General features: G+C 39.8%; 1 protein-coding gene across 1 annotated transcript; it reads left to right on the top strand.

Moving 5' to 3' along the window:
• Positions 1–927: 927 nt before the first annotated feature.
• LOC127149704 (uncharacterized) lies at positions 928–3,703 on the top strand. Its single transcript, XM_051085566.1, has 5 exons — positions 928–1,750; positions 1,974–2,321; positions 2,706–2,817; positions 2,909–3,014; positions 3,089–3,703. Exons 1-5 carry the CDS (start codon positions 928–930, stop codon positions 3,701–3,703), a joined length of 2,004 nt encoding a protein of 667 aa, XP_050941523.1.
• Positions 3,704–15,606: the final 11,903 nt, after the last annotated feature.

Genomic DNA, 15,606 nt, shown 5'->3' with positions numbered 1-15,606 from the left:
CATACCAAATAGAGATTCTAACTCCACCGATACACTCTGAAATACAAGAAAAACCAGAGACCTCCTGATTTCGAGTGAAAACCAACTGCCCTGTTTTCTTCATCAAAAAGCACCAAATGAATATCCGAATTTTCTCCAACGTTCTTCATAAAGTTTGTTTAAAAATGAGTTAACTTTCAGTAAATGTAAATCTCACCTCTTAATGCCTTTTGAAGAGTTCAAACCGAATCAAAAACCAGTGATATGCAGAATGAACTAAAATTCAACCATTGATACACTTTGCTTGAGTTCTCCTCCTCTTCTTCAGCCTAACAATTCTAGTAAAATTTCTCTTCTTCTTCCAAACTCTCTCTTAGAAGTTCTCTGCAAATTGAAGAAGGAAAAAGAAAAAAAAAATAAAGGGAACTTGGATGTCTTCAAACTCTTGGCGGTGAAGGGAAGAGAAGAAGAAGAAGAAAAGAGAAAATGAAATTTTCTTCTCCTTTTCTTCTTTTTGTCCTTTCTTTTCTTTCTTTTCTTTAATTAATTTAATAAAACTATTTAATATATAAATATATATATTTATATTTACACTTAATTTCCATTTTTTTTTCTTTTTTTTTCCCACATTTAAAGAAATTAAACCAAGAAAATATCGGGTTTACATCAAAGAAATGGTTGAAATTGTTCATGAGCAATATTCAAAGGATCCAAGTGGTTTTGAGAAATTGCTTAATGATGCTGAAAAGCCGTTATACGAAGGATGCAAAAAACTCACCAAGTTGTCTATATTAGTGAAGTTGTATAACTTAAAAGTTAGACATGGATGGAGTAACATTAGTTTCTCAGAACTACTGAAAGAGTTAAAAGACATCTTACCTTCTCCTAATGACCTCCCTACATCAATGTATGAAGCAAACATAATGTTAGGTGCATTAGGAATGGAATATGAAAGGATTCATGCACCCTAATGATTGTTTCTTGTATCGAAAGGAATATGCCAACGCAATTGTGTGCCCTGAATGCGGTGAGTCTAGGTGGAAATATGGTAAAGATGCAAATAAGAAAAAGAAAATCTCTGCTAAAATAAAGTGGTACTTTCCACCTATTCCACGATTTCAGCGGATGTTTAGAAGTGTTGAATGTGCTAAAAACTTAACTTGGCATGCTAATGAAAGAGAAATTGACGATAAATTAAGGCACCCTACTGACTCTCTAGCTTGGAAGTTAGTCAACACCATGTGGCCAAGTTTTAGTTCTGAACCTAGGAATCTTCGTTCAACATTGTCAGCAGATGGAATAAATCCTTATAGTGATATGAGCTCCAAGAACAGTTGTTGGCCAGTTGTGATGGTGATTTATAATCTTACACCATGGTTATGTATGAAACGAAAGTTCATGATGTTATCAATTTTGATTTCGGGTCCAAAGCAACCAGGAGATGACATTGGGATATACTTAGAACCATTGATTGATGATTTAAAACTTTTGTGGGAAAGTGGTGTGGAATGTTATGATGCCTATATTGAGGAACTATTCAACCTAAGAACAGTTCTATTATGGACGATTAACGATTTTCCAGCCTATGGAAACCTTAGTGGATGTAGTGTGAAAGGGTATAAGGCATATCCAATTTATGAAGATAACACATCTTCAATACGATTGAAATATGGAAAAAAAATGGCATACCTTGGACATCGAAAATTTCTACCACATAATCATCCTTTTCATCGTCAAAAGAAATCGTTTAATGGCCAGCGACAACTTGGAAGTATTCCTGAACCTTTGTCTGGGAGGTTGTATTTGAAAAAACTAAAGATCTTGACTTTCAAAGAGGAAAAATAAACAAAAAAAGAAACACTCTAAAGGAAGCACCAAGAGTTGTTGGAATAGGAAGTCTACTTTTTTCGAGCTCCCCTATTGGAAGCATCTTCATGTTAGACATTGTTTAGATGTGATGCATATTGAGAAAAATGTTTGTATGAATATTTTAGGTACACTTCTCGATATTTCAGGAAAAACTAAGGGCGGTTTGAATGCTAGACGTGATTTAGCCGATTTGAAGATTCGACTTGAGCTTACTCCTATTAATGGGGAGAAAATTTTTTTCATTCCCCCTGCTTGTTATACACTTACTAAGAAAGAAAAGCGGTTTCTTTTGAAGTCGTTATCAGAAATGAAAGTTCTTCGGGGTTACTCATCCAATGTTATGAATCTTGTGTCAATAGAAGATTCAAAACTGAATGGTCTAAAATCTCATGATTGTCATGTCCTCTTACAACAATTGCTCCCTGTTGCCATAAGATCTATGCTTCCAAAACGTGTTCGATATGCTATAACTCGTTTGTGTCTTTTTTTTGAATTCTATATGTAACAAAGTTATAGATGTTACACAAGTAGAGAAGCTGCAAGAAGACATTATAATTACATTATGTTTACTAGAGAAGTACTTCCCTCCTTCATTCTTCACGATAATGGTCCACCTCACTGTACACCTTGTTAGAGAAGTAAAACTTTGTGGGCCCATTTATTTGCGATGGATGTATCCATTTGAAAGGTTCATGAAGGTTATAAAAATGTTATGAGAAATCGACATCGTCCAGAGGGTTGTATTGCTGAAGGTTATATATTAGAAGAAGGTGTTGAATTTTGTTCAGAATTTTTATGTGGAGTAGATCCTATTGGACTTGGTTGTTAAAAGTTAAGAGACAATTCTGACTATTCAGAACTTGGTAGACCATTGTCAAGTGGAGTTACTAGCATACCTGAACGAGAGCTTTTATATCAAGCTCATCGATATGTTTTGGAGAATACCGTTGATGTGCAACCATATATAGAGTAAGTTCTTCTGTCTATAATCCATTTATTTGATTGAAATTCATGAAACTAAAAGTAATTACATTTCAACATTCTTGTTGTACTTCATAAGGAAACATTTGATTGCATTGCAACAACAACACCGAAGTAGATCAAAAAACCAGAAATGGATTCAAGATGAACACAATCGAACCTTCATATCTTGGTTACGAAAGAAGGTATAACTTGAAATTAGTTATTTAACATTACCGTTCTCACTTATATTCTAATTGTTTTAGTCGTTGTCACTTAGGTTGAAATGGAACTTGCAACAGGAGATGTTGAGGTTTCAGATAACTTGCGGTGGATTGCTCATGGCCCTCATCCAGTTGTTACTACTTACAGTAGTTACGCTATTAATGGATGTCACTACCACACAAAGTCGCATGACAAGAATAAAACTGTACAAAATAATGGAGTTAGTTTAGTTGCAAAAACAATGCAAGTATGTAGCTCGAAAGATAAAAATCCTATAATTGGAGAAATGTCCTTTTATGGTGTAATAGAAGAGATTTGGGAACTTAATTATAATTCATTAAAGGTTGCCATTTTTAAATGTGATTGGGTTGAAAATAGTGGTGGTATCAAAACTGACGAGCTTGGGTTTGTGTTAGTTGACTTAAGTAGAGTAGGGCATAAGAACGATTCTTTTATATTTGCAACCCAAGCAAAACGAGTGTTTTTTGTTGAGGATCCAAGTGATAGTCGGTGGTCTATTGTTCTTACTCCACCACAAAGAGATTTTGAGGATCAATATAATGATGACGAACTTGGAGATACAGTTTTAAATTGTCAAGGAATGCCTAAAGCTACAATAGATATTGAATCTAGACTTGATTTAGACGAGAATACTCCAACATATGTATGAGCTGATTGTGAAGGCACATGGATTGCTAATGAGTATATGTTTGGGTGGGTTTTTACTTATGAATTTTTATGAATATTTTGCATCTTATACTTAGCTAACTAAACTTTATTTTTTTCTCAAATTGATTCTTATACAATGGAGCTACCAACTGATGAGGACTTAACACTTGGATTGGACGAGGTTGAAATAGGTTTGGATAATGCACATATGGATCACTTAGAACAAGTTGTTGCATCAAAGAATGAGAAGAAGAAAACAAGAGGACTAACATTGATGCATGATGTTACAAGAATTAAGAGGTACGAGGGAGAAAATAGTAGTTGAATACAATGAAAATGGAATACCTATTGGCGAGAATGGGCACAAGCTTCAATCTTTCATTGGATCTTGTGTGCATCATCATATCCCTATCACACATACATCTTGGAAGGTAGTGCCGACTGAATTAAAAGAAAAAATATGCAGCATGGTTGAGGTATGTAATAATACTTTCTCTTTCTAAAATCATGCAAATATTATACTTACTGTATAATTTGAGTTGTACTATGTTGTGGCTATCCTGCAGCTATGGTAGCCAATCATGCATATATTGATACACTTAGTGTATAGTTTAAGTTGTACTATGTTGTGTCTATCTTGTAGCTATGGTAGCCAATCATGCATATATTAATACACTTATTGTATAGTTTAAGTTGTACTATGTTGTGGCTATCCTGCAGCTATGGTAGCCAATCAGCATATATTGATACACTTATTGTATAGTTTAAGTTGTACTATGGTAGCCAATCATGCATATATTTCTTACGCATTGTTCGGTTTGTCTAGGGAGCATTCGTAGTTGATGGTCGAAGTAAGAAGACCATTATGAAAACAACTAAAGTTTCATTTTGTCAATTCAAGAGTTGGTTGACAACTCAATATATTATCGCTTTTATGGATGAACCACAACTCTTGATAGATCCACCTTCGTTGTATGCTCACATAATCGATAAACTTGTTTGGCAAGAGTTTGTCAGGTTAAGAATGTCTTCAGAATTTCAGGTATTAACCTTTTGTCTTGTAATCAAATCAATCATAGTATAAACCACATGTTTGTTATTTTAATCTTTTTACGTAAAATTTGTATAGAAACTGAGAAGGGAACAACAATATCGAAGAAAGAGGAGTAAATATACTCATAATATGTCAAGACGTGGCTATGCGAATCTTGCCGAGGATATGGAAATTAAGAATGTTATTGTATTTTACAGATATTATTCTAAAATTTAACTATGGTGTGCGTAATGATATACAAAAAAAGGGTCCTTTCGACGAACAAGATTTTGGACGGGCTAATATGTGGAAAAAAGCTCGGACAAAAAAGATGAAGGATACATAAACGAAGATGTACAACAAGTTGCCAATGAAATAGTAAGATTCCCAATGCTACATTTGCACCAAATCACATGAATATACTTCTAACGTATTACTAGTCATATTTAATCTTTTTTAGGATGAGATTTTGGATAAAGCACCCAATGAGGAATCACCCAATGATGCATTGACTCAAGCGTTGTGTACTCTAGAATATGGCGGACGAGTATGTGGTACGGATGGTTTCATTACACCTACTGTTTATTTTCATCAAGCAAAGCGAAAAAAGTCAAACAAGGTGGATACAACCCAACAAATTATTGATGAAAACGAAGCACTTCGTAAACATATTCGAGAGTTGGAACAAAAAGTTCAAAGCATCCCAACATCGAAACATGGTAGTTGCTCCAAGAGCAAAGTCCAAGAGAAGGTAAAATGTTTGTTTCTATAGTAAAGTTACAATATTAATTGTTTATCAAAGTGAAGCTATCATTTACTTGTGCTTTGAAAATATTGATGGTTTTAAGAGAAAGTTTTAGAAAACGTAGTAAAAGAGAAGAAAGGGAATGCTACTAGTGTACCACCGGTATCTCTTACATCAAAGAAGAAGGTCGTAGAAGAGGAGGAAGTGAAAGAGGAGGAAGTGATTGCTACTAGGCCGATGACAAAGAATGAGGTAAATGTAAAGGTGGATTGTAAGCAAACGATTTTACGTATATGAGTTCTTAGATTGTTACTTACTTGTGTTAGGTAAAAGCTTCAAGGCCCATGACAAAGGAGGTGGAAATTACTAGTGAACCATTAAATCTACCAATACAATTGAAGTATATTCTTAGATATGCTAAAAGGGTAATGGTTGATGGGTCTAGTTTTCAATTTCAACTACCTCTTGAGTTATTTGGTATACCTCGAAAGAGTTACGTTTTGCGAGAAGATGTTATTGATTTTTGCAACATGCCAAAAGTTAAGACGTTATCAATGGTGGCTTATATTACGTAAGTAAATATTACTTCTTCATGATATATATATTCACACTTTTTAGTTAGTAGTAAGTTGATGTATGCAATTAAATGTTACTTCTTCATGATATATATATTCACAATTTATTGTAGGTACTTATACTCACTCATTATTGATTTAAAGAAGGTTTCAAAGTACGCTTTTGTAGATCCATCTCTTATTTCAGCTGGCCATAGTACTCAAGAGATTAGAGCTCGAAACCTTTGTAGTAGATTAATGACTTCCAAACAAGATCAATTGGTTGTTGCTCCTTATAATCCTGGGTAAGTATAATTTTTATCAATTTAAACTTGCATTAGTACGAAAATACTAATTACTTGCATATTTATTTCATTTAGGGATAATTGATCATTAGTAATTATTAATCCATATAATGATGTGGTGTACCATCTTGATTCATTGAGAACAAGCTCCCGAGATGATATTAAATACATAACGAATATGTAAGCTAACTATATTTATGTTTCTTTATTTTTAATCGCTAAAGAAATTAGTTCTTTTTGATTTATACTATACTTTAGGAAATGTAGGGCCTTGACGATTTTCCAATCTCAGAAGAATTTGAAAAAGACCAGAAAAACAACATTCTGGAAAGCGGTAAAGGTAAATATATTTATAAATTTATTTACAATTTAATTTAGCACATAATCTAATATGCATTGTTATTTGGTTTTGTGTTATAGTGTCCTTTACAAGTAGGAACTGTTGAATGTGGATATTATGTCATGTGATACATGCGCGAAATCGTGAGTAAGGACACAAGCATTATTACTGATGTGGTATGTTTTTAAACTACTTACATTGTAACGTTATAAATAGTATAATACAACTATTTTTTTAACAAAGTGTCTACTTGACTTTTTATGTTTTATAGATTGATACAAGAAATTCATACTCACAGCTTGAATTGGATGAAGTACGAGTGGAGTGGGCTGAATTTTTATCCTGATACATATGATAGATACACCTAGATATGATCTTCTTAATTTTGTAAATGGCTAACATAGGAGAATGCCCATAACATTTTTTGTGTAAATGTTTTGTTCATAGCCATTGTACTTATATATGAGGCAATAGATGCAAGGGGATAGAGACTTTAGTTTTGGTATACAAGATAGCTATTGCTATTGGTTATATAAGAGGAAGCTATTATTATTGTTGATTTTGGAATAGGCCGCAGATAGGAAATTTTAGTTGGCTATATTTAGAATGGAATTGTGTAATTGTTGATGACATTGGTGAGAACGAATGAAATTATTGTTGGTTTACTTAATTATTTGTCATTTTTTTGTTGTGTAACTATACTGGTTCTGAAAAGTTTATTTTTTTGATGGATATGTTTTATTGAAACGAATGTACCTAATGCAAGAACCAGAAAATGAAAAATTTGTATATTTAATATATATTAATAAACAATACTATACATAACGTTTAAATATATGTCAAGTATACATATTCCTTTACATGCAAAAACGTCAAGTATATGTTTACTTGACACGTAAAAGGCGTCAACTATACAACCTTACTTGGCACATAAAAGGTGAAGTGCGATGGATTACTTGACGTTAATACAGTGTCAAGTAAACGTATACTTGATGGTTTTTAGTGTCAAGTACACGGATACTTGACAGTGTTTTAGTGTCAAGTAAATGTATATTTGACAGTGTTTTAGTGTCAAGTAAATGTATATTTGACAATGTTTTAGTGTCAAGTAAACATATACTTGACGGTGTTTAAGTGTCAAGTATACTAGTGTCAAGTATACGTATACTTGACGGTTTTTTAGTGTCAAGTAATCAGACTATACTTGACAGTCGATTACTTGACGCTTTTAAAAACGTCAAGTGTAACGCCCCGAAAATTTAAGGTAAAATTTTTCTCGTTTTATGTAAAATGCAAGTTGATATAATAATAATATAATAGTAATTATATTATTATTATTAATGATTATTTTGTTGGTTATAATATTAATATTATAAATATTATTATTATTAATATTTATTTTAATTGTTATAATATTAATATTATATATTATTATTATAAATTAATATTACAGAAATATTTTTTATTTATAAAATAATGAAATAAATTATTTATTATTTAATATTAATATTATTAATATATCATTATTATTACTTTATTAATATCATTATTATTTATATTTAATACATATCATTATTTAAGTTTTAAATTATTAATATTATAAATTATTAAGAATTATATTTATATATATATATATATAACAAATTTTTTTTTAAAAAAAACCCTACCTCGCGCGCCGCCTAACCCCCCCCCCCCCTCGAAATTTCTTTTCTCTCCCGCCGCCGCCCATCCATTTCCTTCTTCTTCTTCTCCCTTCCTCGCCCGTCACCGCCAGCCATCTCTCCCTTCGTTTTCTCCTTCTCCTTCGAGTTCTTCTCCATCTCAGCCACCATCACCCATCGTCTCCATCTCCGTCGGCGTGTGTAGGTTCACCGGTCGTCGTCCGCCGCGGCTCCCCATCCATTTCCGACTTCCTTCTCGGCCTCACACAACGGCAGATCTGCCGCCGCTCATCGCCGCTCCACGAAACAGCCAGCTCCGTTCCTCGTGCTTCGTCCGCGAAGCGCCGCCGCCGTTGTTCGCCGGAGGAAAGGATCACCGAAACCGCGGCTACCATTTTCTTCGTCCAACCCGACCCGGCTCCAAGTCGGCTGTCCAAGCCAAGCCGCAATCGCTGCCAAGCCGCCATCCTTGCCCGAGCCGCCAGCCGCTTCAAGCCGAGCCGCCAGCCGCTTCAAGCCGAGCCGCCAGCCGCTTCAAGCCGAGCCGCCAGCCGCTTCAAGCCGAGCCGCCAGCCGCTTCAAGCCGAGCCGCCAGCCGCTTCAAGCCGAGCCGCCAGCCGCTTCAAGCCGAGCCGCCAGCCGCTTCAAGCCGAGCCGTGAGCCGAGTGAGCCGAGCCGCGAGCCGAGTGAGCCGAGCCGCGAGCCGAGCCGAGCCGAGCCGAGCCGAGCCGAGCCACCTAAGCCTTCTTTCCTCCACTTCGGTTCACGGTGAGTCTTCGGTAAGGATTGTTTTGATGAATTCCCTAATGTTACCTCGTCCGATTCGAGTTTGAATGTTGGATTAAGATATGGCCCTACTTTTCTCCCTTGAAGGTAGTACAGAGTTGACGCTTAAGTTCTCGGGTTCCGCGACAGACCTGGTTGGAGATAGCTTCCTTTCCTTGGGTAAGTCAACGGATGACCTTTTAAATCAACTGCTACTAGGGCCACCCACTAAAACCTTCGTGTTTCGTTTAGGTGGATCTGTTGAGCGTAGTTTTCAATCGAGGGGCATCACCGAGTTTCAAGTAAGGATCTTCCTACTACTGGACCCCGAGTCCAGGTTAAAACCGTAGTAATCCACAGGGGATTACACGTTAGTGACTGTGCTGAATATCTGTATGCGTGTTGACTGTTAAGTATTGATATTATTTTCTGTCTGATGAAAATATACTGTGACTGCTGTGTGTGGATTGAAATTATATGTTGATGGACCTTAAAGTTACGGTTTAGTATGTATTATACACTGGTCTGGATGTGGTTCATGGAGTTTGGACGGGAAAGGACAGTGAGTCCGGTTTTGGTTGGTTAGTCGTTTTGCCCTAGGGTTTCCCTATTGGTGTACGAATCGGTAATGCATATAGCAACTGAGGGTGTAGATGTTTAAACCTATACTATCTGACTGACAAGGCCTATGGCGGGACTGTAATATGAATGCCGTTGAGATGTGATTGATGTAGACAGTTTAGTAAGGGCTGAGGGGTAACGGTTAGCTTCATCTATGGGGTAGAGTGCCTGACTGATATGTGTATCCTTCGGGAGCACTAGACTGATATGTGTATCCTTCGGGAGCACTAGACTGATATGTGCATCCTTCGGGAGCACTAGACTGATAAGTGTATCCTTCGGGAGCACTAGACTGATAAGTGTATCCTTCGGGAGCACTAGACTGATATGTGTATCCTTCGGGAGCACTAGACTGATATGTGCATCCTTCGGGAGCACTAGACTGATAAGTGTATCCTTCGGGAGCACTAGATTGATATGTGCGTTCTACGGAACCACTAGACTGTTATGTAGGGCACCCCCGAATAGGAAGTTAACTGTTGTTCCCTAACGGGCCCAGTAGTGGGTCCCTTACTGGGTATGTTTATACTCACCCTTTCTCTTCTTTAACGTTTCAGGTAGGGGAACAGCGAGGGGCAGACCGACGAGAGGCAGGAAGAATACGTGAAGGCCATATGGACGCGTCTGTTTTTCTTTCGCTTCCGCTATGTATTTTGTCGGAATATTTTGATTGTGATTTTTGGACTGGTGACTTGACATTTTATTTTGTGTCTTTTTGAATTATAAAAAAATAGGGCCCGAAACTGTCTTTTGTAAAGTTTAAAATGTTTTAATGAATCGTATCTAGTCTGTTTTAAATTTTAATTTGAATGGTCGAGTTTTGGTATTTGGTAGTGACCTCAGCTTAGTCCGGAAAAGTTGGGTCGTTACAGTTGGTATCAGAGCCTAAGTTTTAGGTTCTGTAGACTGACTTATAATGTGAGTCTGTGTTTTGTGTCCTTATGGCTGAAACGATCCTTGCCGCTCGTCAGGTACGCTCTCATGAAAGTATATGTATAACTCTACGTGCATTACCTTACCTAAGTTAAACTGCAAATTCAATTACCAATTGTGACTAAAGGAAATTGTTGGTGGTTGTTAGGAAAATGCCACCAAGGAGAGGTGCACGAAGGGGTGGCCGAGGAGGCCGAGGAAGGGGAGCAGGACGCGTTCAGCCTGAGGTGCAGCCTGTAGCCCAAGCCCCTGACCCGGCTGCGCCAGTTACTCATGCGGACCTAGCCGCCATGGAGCAGAGGTTTAGAGATATGATTATGCAGATGCGGGAGCAGCAGAAGCCTGCCTCGCCAACTCCGGCGCCAGCTCCAGCGCCAGCTCCAGCACCAGTTCCTGCTCCAGCCCCGGCTCCGGTACCAGTTGCACCCCAGTTTGTGCCGGATCAGTTGTCAGCAGAGGCTAAGCACCTGAGGGATTTCAGGAAGTATAATCCCACGACGTTTGATGGGTCTTTGGAGGACCCCACCAGAGCTCAGATGTGGCTATCGTCCTTGGAGACCATTTTCCGTTACATGAAATGCCCTGAGGATCAGAAAGTTCAGTGTGCTGTTTTTATGTTGACTGACAGAGGTACTGCCTGGTGGGAGACTACAGAGAGGATGCTAGGTGGTGATGTGAGTCAGATCACGTGGCAGCAGTTCAAGGAGAGTTTCTATGCGAAATTCTTCTCTGCCAGTTTGAGAGATGCCAAGCGGCAGGAGTTTCTGAACCTAGAGCAGGGTGACATGACAGTGGAGCAGTATGATGCGGAATTTGACATGTTATCCCGCTTCGCTCCCGAGATGATAGCGACTGAGGCGGCCAGAGCTGACAAGTTTGTTAGAGGCCTCCGACTGGACATTCAGGGTTTGGTCCGAGCTTTCAGACCCGCTACTCATGCCGATGCACTGCGCCTGGCAGTGGATCTCAGTTTACAGGAGAGGGCAAACTCGTCTAAGACCGCTGGTAGAGGTTCGACGTCGGGACAGAAGAGGAAGGCTGAGCAGCAGCCTGTTCCAGTACCACAGCGGAATTTCAGACCAGGTGGTGAGTTTCGCAGCTTCCAGCAGAAACCTTTTGAGGCAGGGGAGGCTGCCAGAGGGAAGCCGTTGTGCACCACTTGTGGGAAGCACCATCTGGGCCGTTGCTTATTCGGGACCAGGACCTGCTTTAAGTGCAGGCAAGAGGGTCATACAGCTGACAGATGCCCGTTGAGAGTCACGGGGATTGCGCAGAATCAGGGAGCAGGTGCTCCACATCAGGGTAGAGTCTTTGCTACCAACAGGACTGAGGCAGAGAAGGCGGGCACAGTAGTGACAGGTACGCTCCCAGTGTTGGGGCATTACGCCTTAGTTTTGTTTGATTCGGGTTCGTCACATTCTTTTATCTCTTCCGCATTTGTGTCGCATGCCCGCTTAGAGGTTGAGCCCTTACACCATGTTCTGTCAGTATCTACTCCTTCCGGGGAATGTATGTTGTCGAAGGAAAAGGTTAAGGCATGTCAGATTGAGTTAGCAGGCCATGTGATTGAGGTAACGCTGATGGTTCTGGATATGCTGGACTTTGATGTAATCCTGGGTATGGATTGGTTGGCCGCCAACCACGCCAGCATAGATTGTTCACGTAAGGAGGTAACGTTTAACCCTCCCTCGATGGCCAGTTTTAAATTTAAGGGAGGAGGGTCAAAGTCGTTGCCTCAGGTAATCTCAGCCATCAGGGCCAGTAAACTGCTCAGTCAGGGTACTTGGGGTATCTTAGCGAGTGTGGTGGATATTAGAGAGGCGGATGTATCCCTGTCATCAGAACCAGTGGTGAGGGACTATCCGGACGTTTTCCCTGAGGAACTTCCAGGGTTACCTCCGCACAGGGAGGTTGAGTTTGCCATAGAGTTAGAGCCGGGCACGGTTCCTATATCCAGAGCCCCTTACAGAATGGCCCCCGCAGAATTGAAGGAACTGAAGGTACAGTTACAGGAATTGCTTGATAAGGGATTCATTCGACCGAGCGTGTCACCTTGGGGTGCGCCAGTCTTATTCGTTAAGAAGAAGGATGGGTCGATGCGTCTATGCATTGACTATAGGGAGTTGAACAAAGTAACGGTAAAGAACAGATATCCCTTACCCAGGATAGATGATCTATTTGACCAGTTACAGGGAGCCACAGTGTTCTCTAAGATTGATCTTCGGTCAGGATATCATCAGCTGAGGATTAAGGAGGAGGATATACCGAAGACAGCATTTCGATCCAGATATGGACACTACGAGTTTATTGTGATGTCTTTTGGTTTGACGAATGCTCCGGCGGTGTTTATGGACTTGATGAACAGAGTGTTCAGGGAGTTCCTAGATACTTTCGTGATTGTGTTTATCGACGATATCTTGATATACTCTAAGACGGAGGCCGAACACGAGGAGCATTTACGTATGGTTTTGCAAACACTTCGGGATAATAAGTTGTACGCAAAGTTCTCGAAGTGCGAGTTTTGGCTGAAGCAGGTGTCCTTTCTGGGCCACGTGGTTTCTAAGGCTGGAGTCTCTGTGGATCCAGCTAAGATAGAGGCAGTCACTGGTTGGACCCGACCTTCCACAGTCAGTGAGGTTCGTAGCTTTCTGGGTTTAGCAGGCTATTATCGACGGTTTGTGGAGAACTTTTCTCGTATAGCTACTCCTCTTACTCAGTTGACAAGAAAGGGAGCTCCTTTTGTTTGGAGCAAGGCATGTGAGGACAGTTTCCAGACCCTTAAACAGAAGCTAGTTACCGCACCAGTCCTCACGGTACCCGATGGTTCTGGCAGTTTCGTGATTTATAGTGATGCTTCCAAGAAAGGTTTGGGTTGTGTTTTGATGCAGCAGGGTAAGGTGGTCGCTTATGCGTCTCGTCAATTGAAGAGTCATGAGCAGAACTACCCTACACATGATCTAGAGTTGGCAGCAGTGGTTTTTGCTTTGAAGATATGGAGGCATTATTTATATGGTGAAAAGATACAGATATTCACAGATCATAAGAGCTTGAAATACTTCTTTACTCAGAAAGAATTGAATATGAGACAGCGAAGGTGGCTTGAGTTAGTGAAGGACTACGATTGTGAGATACTGTATCATCCAGGCAAGGCAAATGTGGTAGCTGATGCTCTTAGTAGGAAAGTGTCACATTCGGCAGCACTTATTACCCGGCAGGCCCCATTGCATCGGGATCTCGAGCGGGCTGAGATTGCAGTGTCAGTGGGGGCAGTTACTACGCAGTTAGCCCAGTTGACGGTACAGCCGACTTTGAGGCAGAGGATCATTGATGCTCAGAGTAACGATCCTTATCTGGTTGAGAAACGTGGCCTAGCAGAGGCAGGGCAAACGGCTGAGTTCTCGTTATCCTCTGATGGTGGACTGTTATTTGAGGGACGCCTCTGTGTTCCGTCAGATGGTGTGATTAAGACAGAATTATTATCTGAGGCGCACAGCTCCCCATTTTCCATGCACCCAGGTAGTACGAAGATGTATCAGGACCTGAAGCGAGTTTATTGGTGGCGTAACATGAAGAGGGAAGTAGCAGAATTTGTTAGTAAATGCTTGGTGTGCCAGCAGGTTAAGGCACCAAGGCAGAAACCAGCTGGTTTATTACAACCCTTGAGCATACCGGAATGGAAGTGGGAGAACGTGTCCATGGATTTCATTACAGGGCTACCGAGAACTCTGAGGGGTTTTACAGTGATTTGGGTTGTGGTGGACAGACTTACTAAGTCAGCGCACTTTGTTCCGGGTAAATCCACCTATACTGCTAGTAAGTGGGCGCAGTTGTACATGTCTGAGATAGTGAGATTACATGGAGTGCCAGTGTCGATTGTTTCTGATAGAGATGCCCGTTTCACTTCCAAATTTTGGAAGGGTTTGCAGACTGCTATGGGCACGAGGTTGGACTTTAGTACGGCTTTCCATCCACAGACTGACGGTCAGACTGAGCGTCTGAACCAGGTTTTAGAGGATATGTTTCGGGCGTGTGCATTGGAGTTTCCAGGTAGCTGGGACTCCCACTTACATTTGATGGAATTTGCTTATAATAACAGTTATCAGGCTACTATTGGCATGGCACCGTTTGAGGCCCTGTACGGCAGATGTTGTAGATCCCCGGTTTGCTGGGGTGAGGTGGGTGAGCAGAGATTGATGGGTCCTGAGTTAGTCCAGTCTACTAACGAAGCTATACAGAAGATTAGATCACGCATGCATACCGCTCAGAGTAGACAGAAGAGTTATGCAGATGTGAGGCGGAAGGACCTTGAGTTCGAGATAGGGGATAAGGTGTTCTTAAAGGTAGCACCTATGAAAGGTGTCTTGCGTTTTGAAAGGAGAGGAAAGTTGAGTCCCCGTTTTGTTGGGCCATTTGAGATTCTGGAGCGGATTGGCCTTGTAGCTTATCGCTTGGCGTTGCCTCCATCACTCTCGGCAGTCCATGATGTGTTTCACGTTTCTATGTTGAGGAAGTATGTGCCAGATCCCTCCCATGTAGTGGATTACGAGCCACTAGAGATTGATGAAAACTTGAGCTATGTTGAACAACCTGTTGAAGTGCTGGCTAGAGAGGTGAAGACGTTGAGAAATAAACAAATTCCCCTAGTTAAAGTCTTATGGCGGAATCACCGGGTAGAAGAGGCTACATGGGAGCGTGAAGATGACATGAGGTCCCGTTATCCCGATCTGTTCGAGGAATAAAACTTTCGAGGACGAAAGTTCCCTAAGGAGGGAAGAATGTAACGCCCCGAAAATTTAAGGTAAAATTTTTCTCGTTTTATGTAAAATGCAAGTTGATATAATAATAATATAATAGTAATTATATTATTATTATTAATGATTATTTTGTTGGTTATAATATTAATATTATAAATATTATTATTATTAATATTTATTTTAATTGTTATAA

Source organism: Cucumis melo, chromosome 6 (genome assembly GCF_025177605.1).
Source record: "Cucumis melo cultivar AY chromosome 6, USDA_Cmelo_AY_1.0, whole genome shotgun sequence".
In the NCBI taxonomy this organism is placed as follows: Eukaryota; Viridiplantae; Streptophyta; class Magnoliopsida; order Cucurbitales; family Cucurbitaceae; genus Cucumis; species Cucumis melo.
The sequence above is the reverse complement of the archived record's forward strand: the minus strand, read 5'-3'. Positions and strand labels throughout refer to the sequence as shown.

Excerpts from the sequence above, each read along its gene's own strand:
- LOC127149704 (XM_051085566.1), top strand. The coding sequence starts at position 928 with ATGAAAGGATTCATGCACCCTAATGATTGTTTCTTGTATCGAAAGGAA. Across the intron at positions 2,322-2,705 it reads TGTTCGATATGCTATAACTC|AACTTGGTAGACCATTGTCA; the intron begins GTTTGTGTCTTT and ends CTGACTATTCAG. Across the intron at positions 2,818-2,908 it reads GATGTGCAACCATATATAGA|GAAACATTTGATTGCATTGC; the intron begins GTAAGTTCTTCT and ends GTACTTCATAAG.